Genomic DNA, 27,495 nt, shown 5'->3' on the forward strand with positions numbered 1-27,495 from the left:
AGGCTCGATTTCAACCGCGAAAACGATCACTGAATATTGTAGGATCACATATGCTTCCAATATGTTCATTTGAACCAAATTCATGACCCTCTTCCAAAACTTTGTTAGAATGTTGAAGCTAGTGTATTTTTTTAATTATTGTTTTCAATTTTTTGATTATTGTTTTAAATTGGTTTAATTCTGAAATGAAGCTAAGATTGTATGCTTAGTCTGATATATTTATTTTTTAAAATATATAATGTTTTATTCTTCTCTGCAGCATGCCCTGATGCTTCCAGTTCTTGTCAATCATCTACGCTACTTTGCCTGTCTCAACAGCCTCTATCAGGTCCTGGGCTATAAGTTCCAGGATCCCATGTTGCTAAGGGTAAGTCCAATGACGTTATGTGACATCACAGTACATCGTTCAATCTTGCAGTGTTTGTGTGTACGTGGGGTTTTAAAGAAGGCTATCATTAGATATGAATACGTATGGGGACCAACCTTTATCGTCACCATTTGAAGACGTGACTCAGTTTTGAACCATTTTTAGGCGAAGGCAGAGAGCAGACCATGCAAGTGAACCTACCATTATTCCAACTCGTATCTCTCTGAGTAATTGTTGTTCTTCTTTTTCAAATGCATCCCCACTTTGGCAGCACTATACATTGCAAATGTTTTTTCCTGAAATGATTCCAAAATTTAGCCTGCTGCTACTGTCCAAAATCCCATAACTCCCAGGCGGGTAACATACTAGTAATAAGCATAGCAAGCTGAGGAAATCTAAATACATAATGCCAGGGGCCCATCTTATAATGAGTTGATATTAATTGCAACTTATTTGTGATTAATATCAACTGCAACTATGGGCATAATAGGGGACTGCAAAGTTGTGATTGATTGGAGGACTTGCGGTTGATTTGGATAAATCACAACTCTTTATAAGACGGGGCCCTGATCTGTGCTGTTTTTGTGTGTATTTGAGTTTTCCTAATCTGATTGTATCTTATCTTGCTGGTCAACACAGCCCACATATTGCAGATAAACAATTTCAAAATACTTGTAATTTTTTGTGGTTACATTATCACTACGATTACCTTTCATTCAGGTGTCAGGCACCTACTGTATTAAAAATAATAATACAATATGGATATTTATATAGCGCCGGTATCAGCTAGGCTCTGACGCTCATGGCGCTTTACACATATTACCCTGGTTATAGATGAGGTGCCAAAGTAACTAGCGCTCAAGCATATCAGGTACCCATTTACACCTGGATGGAGAGTGGCAAATGTAGATTAACGTCTTGCCAAGTGACATTAGTGCCGCAGCGGGACTTGAACCCTGTACCTTGTGATCTGCAATAGGGTGACTTATCCACTAGACCACAACACCTCTACATTACATTATATTGATAACAGACTACAAATGTTGGAATTTGGAAATAAATGATTTGATTTGATTTGAAATGTTTTTTGATAAATCCTCCTTCTTCTTGATTTGTGCTATAGTTTGCAATGACACATCCGTCTTACAAGCTGTACTTTGGGACCACACCCGACCACGTGCGGAACTCTCTTTACAACTGTGGAATCCGCTGTAGACAGGATCATACAGAACACAAGAAGGTGCTTGCCAAGGAAAGAAAGAAAGGTAAATATACTGTACAAAGTAATCAAGAACTATTATAATAGTATTATTTGATATAAAGTATTATATCATTAATATGATAGTATTTGTTGTAATAATTGTGGAGCCCCAGGAGTGTGAAGTTATGAACACATGTGTGCTATACAAGAACCCACTATTATTATTATTATTTTAATTATCTGTAATTATTGATACTAGGAATTTCTACTCCTGTCTTTACAGGTTCGTAAGTGCAATAATTTGTTTTCTGAATGTCGTGCTCTCATCTGAATTGCCAAGTTATACAGTTTTACAATAGGCTTGCGGGTGCACCATGTGAGAGAGAGAGAGAGAGGATTGAGGAGTCCCGAAAAGGACTCTCGGTAATCTTTCTTGAGGGTGTGTAGTCCTGAAAAGGATTGTTTGTGTAGTCTTGGAAAAGACTGTTGGTTATCTTTCTTAGCTTATAGGAGAACTATAGTAAATATAGGAGAGCTAAGGAGAACTATAGCGCTTGGAGAGGATGAGTGGCGGGAGTGGCTCGACGTTTTGAACAGGTTGACTATCCGTCATCGCAAGCCTACTGTATATCTACATCACCATGCAAGCCGACACTTACAAGCAGCATCTTATAGAGTTTTATTGTACAAAATGTTTAAAATACGGCCAAATTTTAATTTTTTGTTTACACACACAAGTACATGAACTACATAGGGGGACAAGTTTAAATAATACTGTATTTTTTTCTCAGGAATTAATCAGCTGTATCGCATTATGTCCCTGATGGCTTCCAATGATGAACTACCATCCCACATCAAGAATTACGAGCGTCTTGAGTTCCTAGGGGATGCTGTGATTGAGTTCATATCCAGCACCCACCTCTATCACCTCTTCCCAGACCTTGAAGAAGGTGGTCTAGCCACCTACCGTATGGCTCTGGTCCAGAACCAACATCTCTCAGTCCTAGCAAAGGTAGGTTGATGATTGTGGTGGTGGTGGTGGTGGTGGTGATGACAGTGGTGGTTTTGATGATGATGGTGATGGTGGTAATGATGATGATAGTGGTGGTGCTGATGATGGTGATGGTGGTGGTGGTGATGGTGATGGTGATGATGATGATGATGATGATGATGATGATGATGATGATGATGATGATGATGATGATGATGATGATGATGATGATGATGATGATGATGATGATGATGATGATGGATGGTGATTATAGTGGTGGTGATGATGCTGATGGGGTTTGAACAATTATGGTTAATCTATAGCAAACTGCACAATGCCAAATTCAACACTAACGGACACCGAGGGGCAAATAAGTTTTGTATAACTTTATGCCTACTTCCAAGGTATGATATACTTATTTACTATTTTTCAGAAACTTGAGCTGGACAAGTACATGCTCTATGCACACGGGCCTGACCTCTGCCGACCTTACGACCTTCGACACGCCATGGCCAACTGCTTGGAGGCAGTCATGGGAGCAATATATCTGGAGGCGGGGCTGGATCTATGTCGGAAAATCTTTGGCAAACTGCTCTTTGAGGAAGAATATCTTCAAACTATCTGGCTTAATCATCCTAAGGACCCTCTGCAGGTTCGTACTTAAAGTGTTCTTTTTTTTTTTGAATGATGTGTGAAAGTCAAGATATTAAAGGGATTGGGTACAACTTTGTCTCAGATTCTGAAACAAAACCCTGGATTTAGCTCACGCTGCAATCATAGTTATAAACCTTTTGGTCAGTCAGGAACCCTGTGACTTTTACAAGCCGATCGCCTGTCTGATTATCAAGATATTTATGATTGGAAATCAAAATCAAATTTTCATTGTTTCAGTTTTTATACTCTTTTCCTCCTCTTTCCAGGCTGATTTTCCTGAAACAGACAGGCACTTGATCAAGAATTCAGAAGTGCTGCAGGTGAGAAAGTTTCCCCTCTATTTTTTTGTTTTATTCAAAATAGAAGACTGAAGCCTTGTTCACATATAAAATAGTAAACTTCAGCACATCCACGTCTTGTCTGTCATCATACAAATTGTCTTTCCTTTATTACTGAATATAATTAAAGACCAATCAAGCCCTTGAAATAAGTTTATTTGATTGAAAGCAGAAGTTTGAAATAAATCAGACCAATAATAAGGAAATTATGGGTGTTTGAAATATGAGTCTATGCGAAGCTCAGATTGGCAGTTTGGTCATTGGTTTGTGACGTGGTCGTGTATAACTCTCCCGTTTTTTGTGTACAAAAATATTAATTTCTGTTTCTCTCTTAAGTGCCTTCTCCCTCGGGGCAGTACTCAAAATATATTATAGATAGCATATTATAGGTCCTCTAAAGAGAATAGACCCTCCTGAGTCATACATTTTTGAAAATTGAATTTCAATCATTTTGAGTTTTGGAACAAATGGGAAAGTTGTCCACCATTATATCACAGAAACATCACCAATACAGCCAATGTAAAGAGCCCATACCTGTAGTGATCACAACTTTCAACAATTCTTAACTTTCTATTTTTTGTCCGATTTCATTCAAAATTTCAACAATCTCTGATTTTTCTGCTTTCCTCTAGAGTAGTTTGCAATCAAGGTTGGATTTCCCTTTCATAAGCTGTATTTATTTCTCAATTTATTCAAAATTTTCAGAAACTGACAGTATTTGAAGGGGACACAGGGATGCGCTTCACGCACATTCGACTTCTCGCCAGAGCGTTCACCCAGAGGACTGTGGGATATACCAATTTGACCATGTTAGTATACTTTCATGTACACCGTTTTTTTTAGTGGTTCTTTCAAGACCTTGAGGTTGGAGACCAAGACTTTGAGGTCCGAGACCGAGATCTTGAGCCTCAAGACTGAGATCGAGACTGAGACCCTTTCAAAATGTGTCTCAAAACCTACAACACTGGTATCTACTACATTCATTGACTGTTTTTAAGGAATTTGATCTATTTTCATTTACATACATTATGTAGGGAGATAATGTTCATTAACTATTTTTATTTATAGATGAAAATACATCTCTGAATATCCACTCTTGTAACATTTGTGATAACTTCACATATTTTTTAATTTCATATTTAATGAAACAATTCAACTGCTTCCAATTACCATGTTTAAAAGTTAGATAGTAAATTCAAATCTGGAATATTCGATATGTACTCTCTCTCTCTCTCTCTCTCTCTCTCTCTGTCTGTCTCTCTCTCTTTCAGGGGTTCCAACCAGAGACTTGAGTTCCTTGGAGATTCCGTGCTACAGCTTGTTGTCTCCTCATACCTCTACAAGCATTTCCCCAATCATCATGAAGGACACTTATCGGTAATTTATGGATCTCCTTTTCTCCTTCTATTGACCAGAAAATTATCTGGATTTATTCAGTGCTCGAATGAGTGACTCTACATGCATGGCTTGTATGGACAACTCATTATTTGATTGTTTCAAAAGTTTTTCATATCAATGTTATGTTTTTGCCTGTTTCAAGGAGGCCATGTTATTTGTTAGTGCCCTCTCTTTGCCAGGGTGGGATGGACCCCCCCCCCCCCAGCACCTTTGATTAGGCAACTAGATACTTGATATTACAAAAATGTTTTGTAAAAGTTATTTTAAAAGGCATAAAATGTTAATTCAAATCATTCATGATTTCTATTATCAAGGAGATTTCATGACCTTGATGTGGAATTTATAAAAAATCATGAATATTTGAATTTTTACCATTGAATGTATTTTATTTTAAAGCTACACATGGCTCTCAATAACTTTTAAGTCCAACTTAGAGTTAAGTTCGACTTAGGATCTTCATGAAACATCCCCTGGATTGGATTGGATGTATAGTCACTATCAAATCTAATATCAGATCTTTCAACTTTCCTATGTACATGAAGCCTTGGCTAATTAAAAAAAAGTATTTAGAACTTCTTTCTTATTTATTAATCTCATATCTGATGATTATCTAATGCAAAAGTACATAGCAAAATTTTGTAATAAAATACTGGTCTTATTTTCCATCCTCTCACTTAGCTCTTGAGGAGTTCTCTGGTCAACAACAAGACCCAGTCCATCATAGCCCAGGACCTGGGACTCGTTGAGTACATCATAGAGCCCAAGACCAGGTCCAGGAATGAGAACAACATTCCTATGAAGATCATGGCTGATCTTGTAGAAGGTGAGAAATAAGTAGAGATTGAAGTTTAAAGACTGTCAGTACCAGTTTGGCTAGGAGGGATTAGACCACACAGCGAGGTCACTGACAGGTGGCTATCCCATCAACTCAGCTCTCAAATAACATAAGAAATAGAGGATCATGGGGGACCAACAGGCACTGATTGGGGAAGTTTTTATATACAGGGAGCAAGTAGCTACAAGTAGGACAGTGGGGCTTTAAGAACAAAAATGCATGTTTTTTTATCAACATGTTGGATGCAGGGATTTGATTATGAAATAATAATTATAATACTAATAAATGTAACTTACATAGCGAAAAAATCCACTCTATGGAGTGCTCAAGGCGATATATTGAAATATATATAAACAGATATTTTAAATTTAATTAGACATTGTCAAACATGACTCTGAGATTGCGACAAGTGTGTGTCAAATTAACCGTGTGGCAAGAAATGAAAGCGTTTGAGAATATCATGTGTTTATTCTGTCCTCTTTCTCTATTCATCACAGCCCTGATTGGTGCTATGTATGTGGACCATGGACTAGAAGTTGTTTCTACATTTTGCAGTGTTGTCTTCTATCCCAGACTGAAGGTAATTATCTATACATATCCTGTCCTTCTTTCTCTTTATCAGTGTGTTTCTTATTACTGCCTTTTTTGTTCCTTTCAGTCTCCTCTCTTTCTCCCACCCCCTCTCTTTCTCCCACCCCTTCTCCTCCATGGCAGAAGGGTCTGTTTTTAATTCCCAGTGTGTATTTCTCAACTCTCTCACCTCTATAATGCTACTTTTTCTTGATATCTAAAGCATAACACTATTATTTATGCTGTAAATTAAAAGTGTGACGTTTGTTTGTTTATTTATTGAAACTCTTGTTGTGGTGGAAAATCATAGGCAACATCCTTGTATTTTAAGTAGCAATTATCAAAGATTGTAGTGAAAGAAAGGAAGCATGGTGGAGTAATTTTAAATCTGTTTATCTTTATCCTTTTCAGGACTTCATCCAGACACAGCACTGGAACGATGCTAAGTCCCAGCTCCAGCAGTGCTGCCTGACTCTACGGGTGGAAGGTCAAGAACCGGACGTTCCAAACTATAAGGTCATCGGCCAGAGCGGGCCAACAAATTCTCGCCAGTACTCTGTGGCTGTATACTTCAAATCCAAGCGAATGTCGACAGGGACGGCCTCAAATATCCGGGATGCTGAGATGGAGGCAGCGAAGAACGCCTTGAGGAAGGGGAACTTCCCGCATCTCTGGTTCCAGCGGAAGTGTGTGATGTTGCGGAAGCAGAGGGAGGCCATGAGAGAGGAGGAGAAGATGAAGGAAGATGAGGAAAGAAGGGGCAAGGGAGAGGAGAAAGAAGGAGAGAATGGAGTGAAGAGAGGGGGTAGTGATTCGAGGGGCAGGAGGGACGATGGAAGGATGGATTCCTCAAGAGGTGAAGGAAGGAGAGATGAAAGGAGGAGGGATGAAGGAAGAAGAGATGATGGAAGGAGAGATGATGGAAGAAGAGATGATGGAAGAAGAGATGACAGGAGAAGGGAAGATAGGAGAGATGAAAGAAGGAAAGAGGAGGGAAGGAGAGATGACAAAAGAAGAGAAGAAAGAAGTAGAGATGAAGGTAGGATGGGGGAAAGAAGAGATGAAAGAAGAAATGAAAGAAGAGATGATGAAAGGAGAGATGAAAAAAGTAGAGATGAAAGAAAGAGAGATGAAAGGAGAAGAGATGACAGAAAAGATGGGGAAGATAGACTCAGGCGCGAGAGAGACCGCACTCTCTCTTCAAGAGATGTCAAAAACAGAGATGAAGAGAGGAGTAGAAATGATCAGGAAAAGAAAGAAGATGTAAGGAAGGAGGGAGGACTTCCAAATGAACCAACAGGCAGAAGGAGAGATGAGATTAGTCAAGAGAGAAGAAAAGAGGGAGACAAGTCTAAAAGAGAAGAGGGTAACAATCCAAGAAGAGAAAGTCAAACGAATACAACCTTGAATGAAGGAGTAAGAAATGAAGAAAGAAAAGATTGTAGATGATGAAAGAGGGTAAAAGGTACCATAAGTCCAGTACTCGGAATGAAAAGTGCAGAGGTTTCAAAAGGTGTGAAATGATTGTGTCTTAAATACGAAGAAACAGGACTATTTTCAAATGTTGTTTGTCTAGGATGTGCAAAAAAATCATGGACATTAAAACTTATTTGTAATTCAAAGACGGGAGAGAAGGATTTACTTATTTTTGTACATTCATTTGAAAGTGATGCAGCTCTAAATTTACTGAATTTTTTGTTATGTTCAGGGAATAAGTTCAAAATATTGCCCTCCTGGGCCCGTTGCATAAAACGTACCATTGATGGTAAATTTGCCATCAATGGCAACTACCATGATGACAGGGCTCAACAGCCAATCAAAATCAAGGTTTCCATGGTAACTTACCATTGATGGCAAAGTTACCATCAATGTTAAGTTTTGTTCTATGGGGCCCTAAGGTAAGACTGGACTACCTTCCATTAATTTTGCCTTTCATCAACCAACTGAAAAAGTTTAATCACCATTCAACTTGGTCATCTTGAATATTTATGACTGCTTGATGATTTCTGATTTCTTGTGAATGTATTTGTTGCATAACTTTTTTAATAATGCAAATGCAAATGTGATAATAATATTATTTGGGGAGAACATGTAATATAGAAAACTCAAATATTTGCAACAATATATGCCAGTTTATATATATGCTTTGAATTGCAGCTCAAACATGCCTTGCATTTTATGTACCTGTATCTTTTGTGCCTGTCAGTAATATGTAAATTGCAGTCTTCGCAATTGACATGTGCAATAATCATTTTCTCCACTTTTTTTTCTGAACTGGTGCAAAATCCTATAAGTACTACAAGTATGCAAGATTTGGACCTCCTTAAATAACAAAGCTCAGCTGTGGTATAGCTGTGAATACAGACCGGCTAGATTTCATATCACAAAGCTAGAATAATGAAAATCTGTGAAGTGTTACAAAAATATACATGAACAGTATTAATTTTGAACTTTCAAAACTACCATATTTACATGTAGTTAAGATTATTTTGTAATGTCTCTACGTTTGTCAAGTAAACAAGTCATGTATGAGACTTTGATGCATGAGAGTTGGACTTTAGTCTTTTTTGCAAGATAAATAAACAAAACCAGCCAGGTTATGCAAGTTGCTTTTGTTTGTTTTTATTTGTTTTTATTATACATACATGTTTAAAACAAACAGAATACAAAAGAGATATATACTGAAGCGTGAATACTGATCAATAATCATTTCTCTCATGTGATCAGTGATGCAAGAGCATATGACAGAGAGAGAGAGAGGGGGGGGAGAGAGAGAGGGGGGAAAGGGAGAGAGGGGGAAAGGGGGAGAGAGAGAGAAGGGGGAGAGAGAGAGAGAGAGAAGGGAGGGAGAGAGAGAAGGGGGGGGGGGGGAGAGAGAGAGAGAGAGAGGAGTGATATTTGCATATAGTATCATAAAGTTTTGATAACGAGATTTCTAGGAAGCTACATTATGCATTTTTGATAAAAAACATTATTTTCAGCTTATATTTCAAAAGACATCAACTTTCCATTAACCAGATTTTGAGAAATTACTGAAATACATGTACACAGAAATTGAATAAAAAATTCTTAAATTATCACCCTTTGGCAAACATGGTAAATATATAGAGAAAATATATATCATTTATAACGCCCAAAGCAATAGAACCAGAAGGGGAAAAAAGCTGATCAGTATTGGAATATAGAATACCATCTATGCACTCTCATGAGGTAAAATGTTTTTTAGTGCAAGCTATAAATACATGTATCTACTATCTATAGTATATGATAATTTGTAGTGTATCTAATAAACATTTTTTTCTTGTATTTATTGTGATCACCTACACAATAATCATAGTATTTCAAGCATTAATAGTACTGTAAAATCTAATCATCATTGTGCATTTGGCATATATACATGTATTTTCACATATTTTGCAGATATAATTCTTTCACCATCCAACGGTCTTCAAAATTTGGGTTTTACTTGGCAGTTGGCAACACTGACCATCTGGTACGGTCATCTGGTACCCTATACCAGTGATACATCCTACTTTGAGGCAGAGTGGTAAGGAAAACTCCTCATAAAATTAATACTGTATCATGTTTGAGTAACTCTCTGCAAGTGACGACCAAACGACTAATTTGGCAAATACAATAAATGTCCAGGTTGCCAGGTTGGCCAGCTGGCAACCTACATGTACATGTACATGTAAATAAAACAGACTTTTTGAAAGAATACACTACAGTTATTCTGAATGTTCAAAAACTGACAATGCCCAATACATAACAGCATTACAGGTAGAAGTTATACTATTGTGTTGAATACATTCCTCCACAATGAAAGCTTTGGCAATTAACTTTTTGAAATGTGTATTTCTAAACCAAAGAAATATACAACCGTATAACAATGATGACCTCCCCAAGCCGTTCCTGTCATTCGTAAGGCCCAACCTATGATATCTTTACCCTTTATTAAAGGTTCTTCCAGGCAAGATTTATACTTAACTTCAGTTAACTTGGTTAAGGTCATAGATTTGTGAGAGTAAGTTCACCTTTGTGCTTTTATAAAGGTCAAAGACAACTTGAAATGGCTTGAATTAGGGTCCAATCTACAAGATATTTGTCATAACATCTTGCAATGTGAATTTCCAGTTCTTTTTTTTGGTCACATCCTTTAAGCAGTTCAAGTTCACTCCTGCGCATAACAATGATTTTAGGGTCAGTCTCAGATTTTCAAGACACCCTGCTCTTCTTTGGAGATGGCTCCTCCTCCTTCGCCCTCACTCTATCCCCCGGTCTTTTCTTTGTCTCTTCTTCCTCTTCTTTCTTTTCTTTCTTGACAAACCATTTCATCAATGGTCCAGCCGTTTGCTTCTTCTTTGGCTCTTCCTTCTTCACGCTTCCTCCCTCTGTCTTGACAGCCTTGCTCTTCCCATCTGGTGTCTTGCTCCCTTTGGCCAGCCATGATGACATGAATTGGCTGCTCTTGCTCTCGGCCTTTGGCTTTTCAGGTTTCCTGCAGGAAAGAAAAGTCCCAAAAATGTTATTGCTACTCTGTAAAAGCCTTTTCAGTAAATCTTGCTGGGTTCCTTCAACCATCCCTTATTCTACAGAGTAAATAAATCACCCCTTTCACTAATTTTGGTGTTAAAACCACTTATGTCTTAATAATACATACAATATTATAAAAACAAGCTTGTCATTCAATTAAAAAAAATAAGACAAGCGTTTGAAATCTTGTGTTGTGAAATTGCATTTTGGATAAATGCATGTAAACTTGATGGAACCCTTTGGCTTAAAGAATGATATCAGTTCAGTTCAGTTCAGTTCAGTTCAGTTCAGTTCAGTTCATTTATTCAATTCATTTCTAAAATGTACAGACAGTTGTACGTGACAAAAAACATACATATTTACAAGTCATGAAATAAAAAGCAATAAATATTATAAGTAGGCCTATTACATTGTAAGAAAATGAATTATGAGAACTTTAAAATAAAGCCAGATTGGCCTTGTGAAAAAAAAAGTCCTCATTTGCTAGAGAGTGATTTGGAGGCTTCATAATAATAGTTTCAAATTTGTACAACAAAGGGAAAAGAAACAAGCAATGGATATGAATATATACATGCATAGAATATGAAATACAAAATACCTACATGTAGATGCCAACAGATATAAAGTGCATCCAAGTAATTACCCGATCCCCCCCCCCCCCCAAAAAAAAAACAAAAACAACAACAACAACCTAAAAACCTAAATTACTTCCTTTTTCAAGTGGATGTTTTCAAATATCAAAATATCAAAAAAATTATGGACCTGTTACGCTATATCTCCCAATTCCTTTGAATAATAACCTTGGGAGCCATTTGCCCCTTTAAATAGGTAAGGTATATACATGTACAAGCCCTGTGGAGCTAAGAATTCAGTGAACTTACCCCAGCTCAATGGGCTTGATGCAGTCTGGTTCCTTGTAACGAACGTTACCCACAGCTTTTGTGACAGGATGCCAGGCCAGACAGCTTCTAGCACTGACCAGGGACACTGCCTGCATGGTCGGTTGGAGTAGGATGAGAAAAGGGAGAGGGCACATGAATGAAATAGCACTTGCTATATCAGAGTTATATACAAATATCTCCAAACACCTCATATATGACATAAAATAGGATTTTGACTTGCAATCAACAAGCATCGTGTAATCAGTAATCGTATGCTGTGATGCCAATCTCTACTTTAGGCTTGTGATTTGATCACTACAGTCTACATTGTGTTACTAATTTTTAACGGTCATCATCATCACCATCATCATTTTCATTTTCATCATTATCACCATCATTATCATCATCACCATCGTTTTCATCATTATCACCATCATTATCACCATCATCATCATCATCACCACCACTACATGCACCACCAGGATATTACCACCACCAACACCACCACCACCACCACCAAAACCACCACCAAGATATTACCACCATCCTCATTATTACCTTTTTATTAGACTCGACTGTGCCATAGTCGAGCCATGATTTTATCTCTTCATCCCCTTCCAAGACGGCTGGCATTCTATGATGAAGCCAAGACAAGCTATCGTTGGATTCCACAGTGATCACTGTGTATGTGTACAGAGGATCACCACCCTGAAACACAACAATTATACAGTCAAATCAGTTTTTAATCATAACACAGGAAATTAGATAAACCCTTATAACAGAGTTTGCAAATCATACCAGTCAGTCATAACAACAAAGATAAACAAAATTAGTTGGTGGAAATTCAACCGAGACAATCAAGCTCTATACATCAACGCACATTACTTTTTTTGTTGCCCAAAATATATGTTGTGCCAAAATAATAGATTATCATTGAAGGTAAAAGTATCTTGTTTAAGGTCCTGAGGCTAAATCAATCCAAAGTGATATAAATTGGAAACAATGAGAAATTTACAGTCTTTTTGGCCTCTCAGTATTTCTAAAATGACTTAAAAAACAAAGAAATTAAGAGATTGTTATTCAAGCAATTTAGGAGAATTCAAAGGTCATGCATGCAAACATTCTCATTTTTACTTGAAGAACTATTGAGCAGCACATTCAAATCACTGAACAATATCTCTGAACAATCATATTATTGGAACTCATCTCATTTCTCAAATGTTCAATAATACTTACATCCGGTGATTGCCAGCAATCAAACAAGCCGGCCATGGTCAGCAGTTTGTGACCTGTCCACCCTGGGTCACTATCGCTGACCTCCGTGGGTTCCTCCACGATCTCTAGGTCAGTGTTCTCTTCCATCATGTCTTCACTGGAATGGATGGTGAGATCTACTGGAGGATGCTCCTGGGCTAAGTAGATGAAGTAGGGCTGCTTCTGTTTGTTAGCATCGGTCTTCCACTCGTAAAACCTGCATTACAGTGACGATAATGAGAACATTTTACTTGTGACAGGTCATGGCAAATCAATATCATACAGATATTGTAATCCAGTGTGAGCCTTCTAAAAGGAAAACAAACTTTGTACTTTGTGTGAAAGCAGAAAAATAAGAAAAATAGAATGGCGAAAGTTTGAAATATGTATGAGACAAATGATAAGAAAATTATGAATGTTTGATATACGAGATCGACTGAATCTAAGCGAGTCTCAAACTCGTAATTTGGTCAGTGGAATGTGATGTAATTATGGTCATATTTCCTGTTTGTCATTTGTGATTGCTAGAGTAAACTAACTCTTGAAGAGGGTAGCTCATCAGACAACAATTTTAAATCAAGAAAATACAAACTTCTAAAAAAAGAAAGAGGTGCTATTACATAGAGGGCATGGTCAGAGTGATCCAAGCTTCCTAAAACACATACATTTTCTGAAGTAATAAAAACTGAATCTGTTATAAATTTTTGAAACAATTAGTCACAGGATAGTGAGGATACCAAAGACAGAAAGAAAGTTATAACCCACCCATCCACGAGTACAACACAGCGCTGGCCTTTCTCGAACGGGCGCTTGAAGCTCGCCCTTTCCAGCATGCCTTCACCCCTGCAGTTGTTCATCTTGTAAGCCACCTCCTTGGCCTGGCCTTTGTGCCATGATGGAACAAGGCCCCATGTCATGGGCACTATCTCACGATCTCCTGTTTCCAGTGACACGTCCAAGCTGTCCGTGCCTCCAAAGTGCTTGCTCGATATCAGAACAGGACTGGAAAATTTAACAGAAATAAAAAAAAGAATGACAAGTTCGAATGAAACAATTTGGGTACTGTTAGTTGTATCTGGCTGATATAGGTTCAAAGTTTCAAGATCCTTTATCTTTGTAAAATTTTGGTTGCGCACTCCTCGCTTGCAGAGGTTACAAGCCTGCTAAGATTCCAAGATTCATGATATTTACAAACTTTAGTTATGCCATTACTTGTAATTCAGGTTGTGGATACCATTAGAAACAGATTAAATGTATAAAATATAAAAATAAATACTTCCCATACAGGAATTGTTTGTTTGATTTTGTTTTGATGTCTTATACATATGAAGTAGACTACCACAGGCGGATCTATGAAAAAAAGTGTTTTAAAAATATATGGTCAACAAAAGTTTTTTTTTAGCAGCGGGCAGGTTCCTAGGCCTTGTGAAGTGGACTTGTAGAATTAACGAGACAAAACGAGCCTAAATTACACTGAAAAAACCCTTACGTTGTTCGAGTTGGTGAAATGTTGAATGATGGGTAGTACTTCCGCTGTACGCTCTCGCCTACTGGACTGGGATTTGAACTGAGGGCTTGTGTTTGCGGTGCCTGTTTGGGTGTGGATCCATGCTTTCGTCCACCACCACCTCCACCTCCTCCTCCTCCACCTCTCCTCGGTCCTCTACTGCGCCTCCCAGGCCGCATTCGCCGCCCCTGACGATTGGTGTAAGTGCATGCCCGTCTTATTTCATTATGATTCAGTGTACTAAAGAGCAAAGAGATAGAGAAGAAAATGAAGAAAATTTAATGGAGAGAAATTTGTTTAAAACTTTAAATTCACAACATATCATCTGTATATAGATCTAGTCGAGTTCAACAAGTTCTACATAATATGAAGTCAGACAAATAGATCCATGATTTTGGATTATCAATACACTACAAATATGTATGCAAATTGCAATTACAAAATAAGAATCAAAACAGGTTTTATATGAATCATTGATATTCACGAGTATAAACTGTCTCGATCTACAATTACAAAAAGAGAATCAAATCCACAATTTGGGATTATCAATCAATATCATCATTGTACAAGACGAGTCAAAAGCAGAATCAAAGGTTACAATGAAATAGTAGAATCAGTTGTTTTTAGTAGATCTAGCTGAACAGACGTAGACCCGGCCAGACAGATATTCACACCGCTCCAGCAAAGCATAGATCTAGAGTCAATGCTAATGCGTATTGACATCTAGTATGTATGTATGAAAGACAGATGCTCACTTGATAAGACTTACGCCCGAAGAGAGATGGAAATGATATTAACCTGATGATCGATGAACAGGCATTGCCCTACAAGCATCGATTGATTAAAGTATAGTAAGTAAGTAATACACAAATACACACACCTCACACTATTGCATAGACTGCACACAATACCAATGAGGCTGATCGGCAAATTTAACACAATTTGAAAATTATTCTTTAACATCAGCAAGTTGAACAAATTGTATTTTACTGCTATTTAGGTATCATCAATTGTCACTAAAGTAACGATTTTGAGTGAAATAATGTGAGTTTTGTACAGTATTGTTTGAAATATTGAGAATCAAAAGCACAACCTTTTTTTAATACACAGCCAGTGTACGTAAGTAACACGCAACGTACGTCAACACTGATCTAATCTAAAAGATGTCTGTCTTTCACTGCATTTTCTGTAGTGTCACAGCTTACCTGACTGTTCTTCCACACATCGTGATAGGGAGTTTTTGTGCAGAGTTAGCTGACCAACGATCTTAGAGCAGAATCTTCGATAGAATGTATCTCCTCCAAAGCTCCCGAGCCCGGTGGTGATATACCAATCTTGCTCAACAACTGCGCCGCCCGAGCTGGGTGTTCATCTGTTCAGCTTTCGTACAAGACGAGTCATGGCCTGGAGCGAGCGACAAGACCGGGCTTGCATGCATGCTTGTGTTTATTTGGTAAATGACGTCATTCACAGTACATGTATGACGTGAGCATTGACTTATGAAAAGCCAAATCTTGCACATATCCCTGTTAGAGCAATCAAAACTTGGGCCACGATCAAAATAAGAAGTTCACAACTAAAATTAGTTGAATATATAAATTTAAAAAGGCATGTATAGGGAGGGGAGGCACTCTATCTTAGAAACTTCGGTGGCAATATAAGCACCGTTTTTATTATTATTATTATCTGCAATCGATGGGGCAGATAAAAGCCCCCCCCCCCCCCCCCCCCCCTCCGTGGGATGTTCTGGTAGACGTTTCGGTCTGTAGTGTTAGGGCTGTAATTCAAATATAACTATTGGTGTAATATTATTATGATATGGATCTTGCAAACTCTTGTATCAAATACCTATTTTATATATTTTTAAAAATGAAATAAAAAAAGGAGGTATATTATCAAATGTTTTTCTATGAGTATATCATTTTTGTTTGTCTTTGAACAAATGCTCCATTTAAAAACTTATATCTTGTTTCACTGTGGGGTTGTACGAACCAGAAGAATTGGTATCTGAAAATTACCATGTCTATTCTGAAAGTGGAAAAAACATAGTTTTAGGAAGAGGTTGGGGGGGGGGAGGTGGTGCATATTGGTATTACAGTGTATAATCTATTCCGATATATAGCTATTTCTCTTTGATGAAAGGGATTAAGTTTCTGAATCAAAGATGATTTGTGTGTACCCTATTCTCTTTCTCTCCTTCCCTTCGCCTCATCATCTCCCTCTCTCTCTCTCTCTCTCTCTCTCTCTCTCTCTCTCTCTCTTTCTCTCTCTAGCTCTCTCTCACACTCATAGGTGACCCTGTCCCTGGCTCTATGCACATTCCATTGACTACATGAATTGTACATTTACTGGTTATTTCTTAATTTCTGACAGACACAATCATTTTTTTTTGCCTAATTGCTTTTGTTATGCATTAAAAAAAATCAAATCAAATTTGCAAGACAAAGGCTAATTTACTTTACTGAAAAAAACGAAAGGTATAACCCTAACCCTGTATTTCTGATGAAATAAAACCTAGAGCATTTCAGGAAACATCAGTACATCACCCATTCTCCACAACAACAAAAAAGAGAAACTCAATTGATTCTGTATATTACATATATTTATACAAACAAATATTTCATTTAATAACAGAATCACAAATAAGTATTTCAGTCTTGGTCTAGACAGTGATTATGGGCAAGACTTACTAATATCCAAAAAATTTCATATATCCAATTTGAAAGAACGATAAACATATTACTAGGTGTAATCAAAAATATTATTTCGGAGGAAGCTCATTTGTACAAACATGGACCATCGAGTGTAAATAAATGCTGAAGTCCTAAAATTACAGATTGGAGCAACAAACATACATTTAATAAATCAACGAAATACAAATCTACACTTTCGGATAAATCTTTCAAGTACAATAAACATGTACTATATATACAAGTACTTTATTAAGACAGGATTATACAATATGTATATCAACATCTACATGTATAATATAATAATGTGATTAACAATGGCAGGAAATAGAAGGTCATACACTTTTATTTTGAGCAAAAATGAAGAAAAAGCATGTTCCAACACAGTTATTAGTTTGTTAAATTGAAGCAGTGCGGAAGACAGGTAATGAAGGTAAGCTCCAAGAATGTCTACAGTGAAAGAATATGTTTGTCAAAGTCATGGTTAAATAGTGAAAATCTGTTGCTTTGGGGTATAATGATATGGATGATACATGATGTATTATGTTACATTATATTATTTACTTTTGCATTATGTGTCATGTTATTACAAGAAGAAAAAAAAAAGTTTTTCTGCTGTATATAATTTTTCTTGTGTTTTGCTATATACACTGCATTTTAAAAATGCTTAAAATGATATCTATATGCTTACAAACAGAATATTGATTTGTTACATTGCATTGTAAATTGATGTGTATGTTCATAAACAGATTATTGATGTACATCAATGAAGTTTAATAAATACAAAAATACATGATACATGTAGCTGGTGAGATCAAATACTATATCAACAACATTCATGCTAGCACTATCATTGATATTTCATTACACTTGGTGCATCTAATAAGTGTAAACTGTACAGGTAGTTAACCATTAGTTTTCATCAATTAGCTGGTACAAGATAGGAGATAACAAATTAGAATGATGAGATGGAGAAGAGGCCCAGTCGACGTCAAGCCATGGGATATTTGTCTAACTGGCCTAACACTGACACAATTCAGAGCTCATTGAGCTACAAGCATTTATGCAGTCAGGTAAAATAACCACCACAACCACCTTAATTATCTTGAAAAATTCTACCTTACTTCATAAAGTGCACAGAGACTTTTTGAGTATAATGCGCTATATAAGAATCTACTTATTATTAGTCAGGTGTGTCAGCAGAGATGTATTAATTCTGATTGCTATAATAGAAAGCTACAGGGTTTTGGAAGATCTAGTATCGAATATATTGTTACTGATGTACATCATCTAAGCACTTGTTTACATTGCCACGATAAACAGCATAGATTTATCTCAGCATTTATTAGTATACTAAATGAATTTCAAGCGGGGATAAGAAAAAGCAGCTGCTTGCAACAAAGTTCCTCTACATACTAATGCATCATTGTGTTATAACAATAAAAAATGTGAAGCAAAGTACGCTTCAAACTCTCATGGTAAGACCCGGCATTTTTTTAACCCATTGCCAACGGGAAGCGGGTGACTCCTGTATTAAGTCTATGGAAATGAGAGAATTTAGGAGTCAACAGGTTAACGGGGCTCAAGGGTGGTTTTGGGCTGTTACAGGGTCTTGGCCGCCTCATATTGGACTAGATCCGCCGACATGTCCCAGAGTTTCTTGCCAACCTCAGGATCTCTGGATTCTGTGGAGCTGTCGGTTATCTTGAAATCTGTAGAGTGCTTCCCAGTCAAACCTAATATAAGGAAGTGTGACATAGAGAGAGAAATAGATATGAAAAATGGAGTGCAAAATACAGATAGAGTACAATAGAAAAACAGGAAGAGATAGAAATAGAAGTAAGAGTGACAGATATAGATACAGAAATAGAAATAAAAATAGAAATAGAATGAGATATAGTGAGAGATGAATATGGAAAAAAAATGTGAGAGACAAAAATAGAAATTAACCGAGTGATGAAAATAGCAAGATAGAGATAGAAGTAGCATGATAGAGAGAGAGAGAGAGAGAGAGAGAGAGAGAGAGAGATGGACAAAAGGAGAGATGCACATATGGATATAACTTTGAATGATCATCTACACTAAAATCTACATTACCCCTAATTTAGTTAAGATTTGTTACAGTGATACCTGCGAGAGAAATCAAAACTCCTAAGTCCTAACTGCAAACTTTTTTCTATTTTACTCCAACAACATCTTCCTTGTCTTACTCCTACTGAAAACATTGAATACTAAGATTGTACTGACATAGTGTGTAATATTCTCTCCTAGCATTCCTTTGATTCAAATTTTATGCCTCAATATCAACGTACTAATGCTGGTATAAATGACCTCTAACCTTTGACACCTGACTTACCTTTCCAGTCAGGACTGGTCACAACATAATGAACCATTCCACCACCATGCTCCACTGTGCGTGTGATGCCTATCAACTTCAGAAGGGGGGTGATTACGGCCATACGTATCTTCGCCCATTGCGTCTCGTTGCGCCCAAGGCCAGTGGCAGGGATGAAGCCTGAAGAAGATAAAAGACAAATCAGGGCCCTGTAACATGAAAATCTACTTCCATTCAATCATATAAATTTATTGCATCTACAACGGATAGTCAACCTGTTCGAAACGTCGAGCCACTCCCGCCACTCATCCTCTCCAAGTGCTATAGTTCTCCTTAGAACTATAGGCTACACTGTAAGAAAGATAACCAACAGTCTTTTTCAAGACTACACAAACAGTCCTTTTCAGGTATACACACCCTCAAGAAAGATTACTGAGAGTCCTTTTCAGGACGCCTCAATCCTCTCTCTCTCTCTCTCACATGGTGCACCCGCAAGCCTACTGTATATTTCCAATATTGATGCAATTTATTGTATCGTACCATGACGTCATTATACATGTTTGCAGCTGTAACATCAAATTAATTGTAAGTTACCATTTATTGTAATGTTACGGTTGATTAAAGGAGATACAATTAAATTTGGGGAGATAACAACTAATTGTAACTTTTGCTGTTACAGAGCCCAGATTCCAGTGATCCAATTTTTTCTTTTGTGACATTTGCTACGAGCTCTATTTCATCAAAAATATATGGTAAGGGATGCAATTGGGTGTTATGTTTGACTTTGGGTTGGGGGTGGACTGTTGTATTAGATCCAGGATGAAGTTAGGAAGTTGAATAGTGTATGAAATTGAAGTGGGGCAATTGTTACAGGATGATATGCGCTGGAACCCAGATTTTGTTTGTATCAGAGGAAAATACAATAATTTATCGAGCGAAGAGGGCGAGTGGCTGGCTGCCCACCGTTCCCGGACCAGTAGGAAGTTGTTATTTGCTTTGCAAGTTTTAATGTAATCAAGGAGGTCACAGTGTATTCTGCAATTAAAAGCTTGGTGTCCATTATCTCAAAAGTTTCCTATTACTGGGGCAGGGACAGGGTTCCAAAAATGGAGAGTAGTTTGAATGATGTTTTTCTGATCCTTCAATGATCAGGCATTTGACAGCTCCGTCCTATGCTGGGCCTGGGTATACTTGCATTAAAACAAAAAGCAAACAGTACAACAAGCCTTCAGCATGAGGGCAAAGGTTATTCATCTCCAAAATCACAAACAAATTCCATGATTTTGGAGAGCCTATTATTGTGGTTCATCTTCTTATGTAGGCACATCAATTTAATTAAGTTAAGGGTATTTCTTGTCTACATGTTTATCTTTCAATTTTTCATGCAATTTTGTGATGAAAGATACCTTTTATGGCATGAAAGAAAATATATATGAAATATGAAAGTATAATAATAGTATATATGTTATGGTCAAATTCACATTTTTGCATTTATTCTACATACTGAACTAGTTATAACCATGCTATATTTATTATCACATACACCAGCCTTAATAAATGAAAACATCAGTGCTCATAGATAACACAGATACCAGTACATATCGTGAACAAGTATCCCTATAAAACACTTACCTGGACAAAGCGTATTTGATGTGATCTTCGACCCTTTTAACCTCTTAGCCAACTCCACTGAGAAGGCGCAGTTTGCAAGCTTGGAGTTCCTGTACGCCAGCATGCCGTCAAAGGTATCAGGCTTGTCCATCATTAGGTTGTCGAAATCAAGATGAGCAGCGCGACCTATATCATCATGAATATTCAGAGAGGAATGAAGGAAATATATTATTGTTACTATACAGAGAATTACCTTTCATCATCATTATTATCAGGCATACATCATTGCAACCATGGAGAGGGCTACCTGTATCATCATAAAAATGCAAGAAGAAATAGAGAGAAACACATCATTAAAAAAAAAAAAAAGGACTTCCTATATTCTCACAATCATGTTACCATATAATAATTTGTGTGTGTGTTTGTGCGCACAAGTGTGCCTTGAACAATTGATTTCAAGTGGATTTGGCGCCTTACAAATGTCATATATTATTATTATTATTGTTATCATTATTATTATTATGAGGAGTAAAGTGAAATAAGTATTTGTGACAATTAAGACGTTTCCGTTAGAGGATCATCATAGCTATGAAATTAGGTAAAGAGGGAATTATATCCTAAATTGAAGAAAAGAATACCATGTAGGGATTGGCCATAGATAGCTCAAATGACATTAGGTACTTCCACTTCAAAACTATTTTTTGGTCTTGATATTTTTTTTCTTCTTCTAAAGAATGTCAGTCACGTCCTCCTCATGAAAATGAACATTCATATGCGTAGAGTTTAATAATCTGAAGAGATACTTCCTTCAAAATACTTGTATTTAAACAGTAATTAGAATCCTATTATGTACACGGCATCTTATCTGTCTCCTCAAATTTGAAGTGTATGATAAGAGATAACACTGCCTTCCTTATCTCCTGCACCATTTATATGTGATATGTTTATCTATTTATTTTATCTTGATGATACATGTATGTATAAAGCAAACACCTGACAAAGCCTTCCTGCACATAATTACACTTGATTTCTATGACATATCATATCCTAATCTGCAATTTGATTCACATTCTGTTTAGCCCAAGCATCTCAGTCACTAATCAATGCGATTCCAAATGGGAAATCTTTATTTAATTCTTAATATCAAAATCAACTTTCAATTTTCAATAAAAACAATATAAAGATATATACAATGATAAGCGCTAGTGCCCTTTGGTAAGGCATTAATCCTCATTACCAGGTCTTTCGGAGAGGACCTAAAGCCGTCGGTCCTCTGGTTGCTTACTAACAAGCATTTATGCTTTCTTAGCAGTCAGGTAAAATAACCACCACTACACAACATAACTACATATTTAAAATCTTATCTCGACCCCAAACAAATTGTCTTCTTTCCATGCAACAAGTGTATTCCTTACAAAGAACACCGACACAAACTTTGAATATCGTCATTGGGGGAAGTGATACAAATTCAAAGGAAAGATAAACGTACCTCTATTTCCGCCCGGACCTTCTGGGTCATGTAGCATGGATGAAGTGTTCACAATCCTTACTTCATCACATGTCTCGGCTGTTTTCTTCATCACGTCTAGTAGAAGATGGGTCAGCAGAAAATGACCTGTAAAGATTCCCACCAGAGATATTGATGTCTTTCAATTTTTTAAATCTTTTACTGATCACTCAAAATTGTGATACTTCCTTTCTTTTCAGCAATGCTCGACACAGAAATGTAGCATTTATTTGGACTCTTATTCCTTGCGTGCCTCGGAAAGAGAGAAAGCATAATACAAATTCCTTTATGTTTATATAGATTATATATACCGGTACATATTATTAGATAACTCAATGATCCAATCTTCTGTATAAGGGCATGGAAGCCTCACTTTGTCTTCAAACTGCTAAAATCAACATAATGTGGATAATTTTGTTCATCCAGGGAAGACTCATCAGCATTAATGCTGTTCTTAACCCACCTTTTGCCAGGTACCCATTTACACCTGGGTGGAGAGTGGCAAATGTGGATTAATGTCTTGCAAAAGGACGTTAGTGGCGGGCTGGGATTCGAACCATCAACCCTAGGATTGAGAGTCAAGTGAATAAACCACTATTCCACAACACCTCCACAATTTGTGGACCTCAACTGTCATACCTAGATGATTAACTCCAAAGGTCATTTCAAAGCCATCTTCTGTCTCTAATCGATCTTTGGTTGAGAAGCCGGTAGTTAGCCCTGCGTTGTTACATAACACGTGCAGAGGTTTCTCTGTTGCATGGTAGGCATCAGAAAAGTCTCTCACAGACTTCAAGGAATTCAGATCAAGCTGTATGAAGATGAAAAACATTTAATGAAGAGCTGGATTGACCATGCTTGAATACACAGTCATTGTTTTTTCTTTTAATTTTTAAATTTTTTAAAACAAATACAAGCATGCACAATGCATAAACAATTGTTAAAGGTAAAGATCAGTATTGGAAACGCCCCAATTTAAAAAAAAATGAAATGGAAGCTCTTATTACCAATCATGTTAAAGAACATGTTTTGACTAATACATGATGATAAAAATTTGCCAGGAAACCGCTTACTAATTATATTTGCTTAATTAGTTTATCTTTTGGACGGTGATAGATAAAACGCACGTGTGCGTAGTCCCATATCCATCTTTCTGTGTACGGTGCTTGTAACTTTACCAAGACTGGGCGAAATTTCTTATCATTTTGATGATTCCAGAACCTTGCAGTACACACCAATACTATGCTAGATGGTCAACCTTTTCTGATTGATTCCACAACGTTTCTTTCACAATGCAATCGCATGACGATAACTGGTCTTTATCTTTAAGTTTCCTCTGTCATGGGAGACAATAAAATTTATTTAAAAAAAGTTAATTTACCTTCATAAAAGACACTTTTGCTCCAGGGACTTTCTTCTGTACTTCACTGACTGCCTGGTTTGCTTTGTCTTCACTCCTGCAAGCCATGATGACCTCGTAGTCATCTTTGGCCAGCATCTCCGCAGCAACCAGACCAATACCAGTGTTTGCCCCAGTGATGATTACCACTTTAAACAAAAAACATAGATATAATCAAACAAACACACAAACAAAAGCAAATAGAAATTTTGTATTTAGTTTGTCTAATAAGATAAAATATGATAATTCTATATTTCTCATTGACTTAAATTCAATTAAATGCAGTCTATACACAGAGGAATTCAGAAATTACTCTTGACAACCAAACATTCGCATATGACACACTTATCAAATCAAACCAAATAAATTCATTGAAATAGAATATGTACATGTAAGTCTTTCAACAACAACAAAAGTCATAAATTAACAGGATACAGTGAATAACTGACAATCTATCTTGAAAGTAAACAAGTAATCAATGTACAAATACAAACTGGGTATCAAATTCACAATTGGGAAGTGTTGACAATGACAATGACAATGGAATGACAATTATACATATTAACAAAAGAAGAATAAAAACAGGTCATAAATGAATAATCAAAACAGAATTTCAAATCATTACTGGGAAAAAATGCTATCGTTTGATTTTTTTTACCTTTAGGGCCTCCATCCTTGGGTTCAACTACATTACTTGATTTGTCTACTTCCTCTGCAACTTCCACCACCTGATCAGCTGGTCCTGAACTTGTTACTTGGGTCTCTTCTTCCTCTGGCTCTGGGACCTCCACTGCTTGTTCTGTTGTTTGGTCAGTTTGTTCTGTTGCATTGTGATCAGCATCACTTGGTGTGGGTTCCGACTCAGACATTCTGCTTTTTATGTTAAAAAGGCCTGGATATTGATAATAATTGCTAATGTTACAAGTAGGTATATATAAGAAAAGCTTGTAGTTGTACAAAACAAACTGATTACAGATACAAGTAAATAAATGAATGAATGAAAGAATGAAATAGCAAATAAATGAATACCCAGTATATTTTCATAAAATAAGATTTATTAAAAATTAAATGGAAACAAACTTTGAAATTCAAAGAATAGTCTTTTCCTATGCCCTGGTAATATATGACCTTGGCCTAGCCTAATGAAAAACTTTTCTTGATATGACTTTATGAGTAAGTAAGTTTATTGCTGTTGCGTTTTAAATATTACTCGGATAAGCCTGTAACCCTAGGGCCTAGCTGTACCCCCTGCATGAAGAGGCATGTAAACACACTGTTCATTAAGGAATTCCCCCATGCATACCAGACCGTAGCCTTACTGATCACCTAGTCCGCGTCCGGTGTCGGTGAGGGGCGGTGCCCGGTCAGATTACGCAGACAACTCAACGCCAGAGAAGAGCACCTACTCAGCTACTCCAGCCCAGCCGCTAGCCGTGCTGGGCAGCTGGGACTCCAACGCCAACGTACGCCCCACGGGATGACGCAGACAATATGATTTCACTCATTTTAATCACATAACATCTGAACGGAATAGGTGGTCAAGATTCATTACAGCTACACGATGGAAAACATTTTGTTACAATAAATATATTCAACCATTAATGGCCTTGCCCTCTTACTTACCTCAGCTCAAGCTGGACGATAGTGCATAGTCCACTTTGTTATCTAACTTATTATCTCTTTTGAAATTTTATGCAATTGGTATAGTCTTCTTCAAGACGACGCTAGCTGTTATTGGCTGTATTTCTTTAATTATTGTTTTATTTATGACATAGATATCTATAATATTAGCATTCCATAAATATGGTATATGCGTTATAAATTTTACAGTAAAGTATTAGAACATTTTTTCAATAAATGAACTGTGTAGTAAGAAAAATTAACATTTGTGTTAAAACACAGAGCCTTAATTTATTTTTACCAGATTAAACTGTTTACTTGACGGTCCAGATGAATCCCTTTTGCAGGGCAGCCAACCTCAAATTCTGTAGAGCTTTGCAGGGATTATGAATATGTCATGTATGTCCTATCTGTGAAATTTAAACATTAGCAGTGTCCTAGTATTCAAATTATGCAAGAAAATTAACCCGTTTACTTGCTAGACTTCACTGTCAGACATATTATTGAGTGACCGACTGGCTTTTTTTTCCTTTGGTAATAACATACATAACATGAGCTGTAAAAGGTACATGAGCATTTGTCTACATCAAATTCAATACCCCATTTCTTGTGATGGCCAAACTTAAACTGATTGAATCTTTGCGCAGCATAAAATGTATGACCATTCGATACAATAGTCTAAAAATCAAGACTATTACTTATTGGCTCTATAGCTCCTAAGTCGATTTGACAACGAATAGTCGTTATATTCCCACTTGAAGACATTTTCAAGCCCCACCTTTTTTAGGAAAGTTCTAAATTAGTATTATCTTTCAAATGCCGTTGGAATTTAACCTTTTCAATTTTTTGGCCTGCAAATGGGACATAATATATAGTACCTTTAAGGCATTTAATTACGGTCAGAGGAGCATCCAGGGCATAGCGCCGGAAGTGTGTGTGTGTGTGGGGGGGGGGGGGGGCAAAACACATTTTTTGCCCCCCCCCCCCCCCCCACAAAAAAAAACAGTAAAGGAATAAAGATGGTTTGTACTTTTAACCCAAAAGAACTTAACAACAACAAAAACCTGAATCAAATCACATATAAAATTCCATTCAAAGAAAAAGAAAGTTAACAACAATTAAATTTCCTAAACATTCCGCATGCCACCTATATTTATCAATGGAGGTTTTAAAATAGCGATACACGCATATCGTGGAAATATTATAAGAGGATGGAAAAGAGTGTGTGTGTTTTTTTTGTCATAGGGGTGAGAATTAAGACATGAGCCTCTGAACACTGGCGTACTGAGGGGGGGGGGGGGTTATTCCCTAGGGCGGTTCCCTGGATGCTCATATGACCGTAATTAAATACCTAACACCTCTGAATTTCAACAGGCTCTGCCCCCTGGACCACATCAATGGCCTTAAGGTGGGCCCCCTCGATGCTCATCGATCTAAGCGTATACCTAAAACCCCTGAGCTTCCGGGGGCTCTGCCCCCTGGACCCCCGCCAATTAGTGACCTGCCAGTGTCACAAATAATGTATCTAAATATGCTTATCTGATCGTAATTTAATGTCTAAAAACCCTGAACTTCCGAGGGCTCACCCCCTTGACCCTACCAATTTACGCTCTACCTGATCGTTAAAGCCCCAGTCCCATATAAAGCCGGACCAGCACGGACGAGCACGGACCACTCCGGACCATCCCGGACCATGGTCTGGGGTGATCCGGGATGGTCCGGGATGTTTTGTTCAAAAAATCGCAACCGCCGACCGTCTCCCCGGACCCAACACGGTACCACTACGGACCGCCCCGGACCGTCC

General features: G+C 37.3%; 3 protein-coding genes across 4 annotated transcripts in view; 1 reads left to right on the forward strand and 2 right to left on the reverse strand.

Annotated features, from left to right (window-relative positions):
• The window catches only part of LOC585199 (ribonuclease 3), a 45,687-nt gene extending 36,733 nt beyond the window's left edge, over positions 1 to 8,954 (forward strand). Inside the window, exons 15-24 of the mRNA XM_030998176.1 lie at positions 260 to 367; positions 1,491 to 1,632; positions 2,360 to 2,580; positions 2,993 to 3,211; positions 3,480 to 3,533; positions 4,257 to 4,360; positions 4,823 to 4,928; positions 5,628 to 5,772; positions 6,282 to 6,364; positions 6,766 to 8,954. Of these exons, the coding sequence (XP_030854036.1) occupies positions 260 to 367; positions 1,491 to 1,632; positions 2,360 to 2,580; positions 2,993 to 3,211; positions 3,480 to 3,533; positions 4,257 to 4,360; positions 4,823 to 4,928; positions 5,628 to 5,772; positions 6,282 to 6,364; positions 6,766 to 7,803 (2,220 nt within the window). The 3' untranslated portion in view covers positions 7,804 to 8,954. The remainder of the gene's footprint in view (positions 1 to 259; positions 368 to 1,490; positions 1,633 to 2,359; positions 2,581 to 2,992; positions 3,212 to 3,479; positions 3,534 to 4,256; positions 4,361 to 4,822; positions 4,929 to 5,627; positions 5,773 to 6,281; positions 6,365 to 6,765) is intronic.
• Positions 8,955 to 10,501: 1,547 nt separating this feature from the next.
• LOC585255 (abasic site processing protein HMCES) lies at positions 10,502 to 15,990 on the reverse strand. Its single transcript, XM_785090.5, has 7 exons — positions 15,735 to 15,990; positions 14,512 to 14,769; positions 13,788 to 14,024; positions 13,005 to 13,239; positions 12,327 to 12,476; positions 11,769 to 11,878; positions 10,502 to 10,852 (listed from the first exon to the last, which is right to left on the reverse strand). The coding sequence occupies exons 1-7, from the start codon at positions 15,752 to 15,754 to the stop codon at positions 10,570 to 10,572; spliced, it is 1,293 nt and encodes a 430-aa protein (XP_790183.4). The 5' UTR covers positions 15,755 to 15,990; the 3' UTR covers positions 10,502 to 10,569.
• A 1,123-nt stretch (positions 15,991 to 17,113) lies between these two features.
• Positions 17,114 to 25,755, reverse strand: LOC585277 (short-chain dehydrogenase TIC 32, chloroplastic). 2 transcript variants are annotated; one of them, XM_785110.4, is made up of 8 exons: positions 25,695 to 25,755; positions 24,730 to 24,963; positions 24,054 to 24,220; positions 23,312 to 23,483; positions 22,655 to 22,780; positions 21,187 to 21,351; positions 19,576 to 19,734; positions 17,114 to 18,955 (listed from the first exon to the last, which is right to left on the reverse strand). In XM_785110.4, the coding sequence occupies exons 2-8, from the start codon at positions 24,938 to 24,940 to the stop codon at positions 18,822 to 18,824; spliced, it is 1,134 nt and encodes a 377-aa protein (XP_790203.1). In that variant the 5' UTR covers positions 24,941 to 24,963; positions 25,695 to 25,755; the 3' UTR covers positions 17,114 to 18,821. The 2 variants fall into 2 exon arrangements, with proteins under 2 accessions (XP_790203.1, XP_011664132.1); XM_011665830.2 differs by lacking the exon at positions 25,695 to 25,755 and adding an exon at positions 25,398 to 25,683.
• Between the last annotated feature and the right edge of the window lie 1,740 nt (positions 25,756 to 27,495).

This window comes from Strongylocentrotus purpuratus, unplaced genomic scaffold, assembly GCF_000002235.5.
Source record: "Strongylocentrotus purpuratus isolate Spur 01 unplaced genomic scaffold, Spur_5.0 spur5_scaffold_4, whole genome shotgun sequence".
NCBI classification, from domain to species: domain Eukaryota; kingdom Metazoa; phylum Echinodermata; class Echinoidea; order Camarodonta; family Strongylocentrotidae; genus Strongylocentrotus; species Strongylocentrotus purpuratus.

Excerpts from the sequence above, each read along its gene's own strand:
- LOC585277 (XM_785110.4), bottom strand. The coding sequence starts at position 24,940 with ATGTCTGAGTCGGAACCCACACCAAGTGATGCTGATCACAATGCAACA. Across the intron at positions 21,352-22,654 it reads AGGTCCGGGCGGAAATAGAG|GTCGCGCTGCTCATCTTGAT; the intron begins GTACGTTTATCT and ends ATGATGATATAG. Across the intron at positions 19,735-21,186 it reads ATCAAATACGCTTTGTCCAG|GCTTCATCCCTGCCACTGGC; the intron begins GTAAGTGTTTTA and ends TATCTTCTTCAG.
- LOC585255 (XM_785090.5), bottom strand. The coding sequence starts at position 15,754 with ATGTGTGGAAGAACAGTCAG. Across the intron at positions 14,770-15,734 it reads ATGTGTGGAAGAACAGTCAG|TACACTGAATCATAATGAAA; the intron begins GTAAGCTGTGAC and ends TTTGCTCTTTAG. Across the intron at positions 12,477-13,004 it reads ATTGCTGGCAATCACCGGAT|GGTGGTGATCCTCTGTACAC; the intron begins GTAAGTATTATT and ends GTTGTGTTTCAG.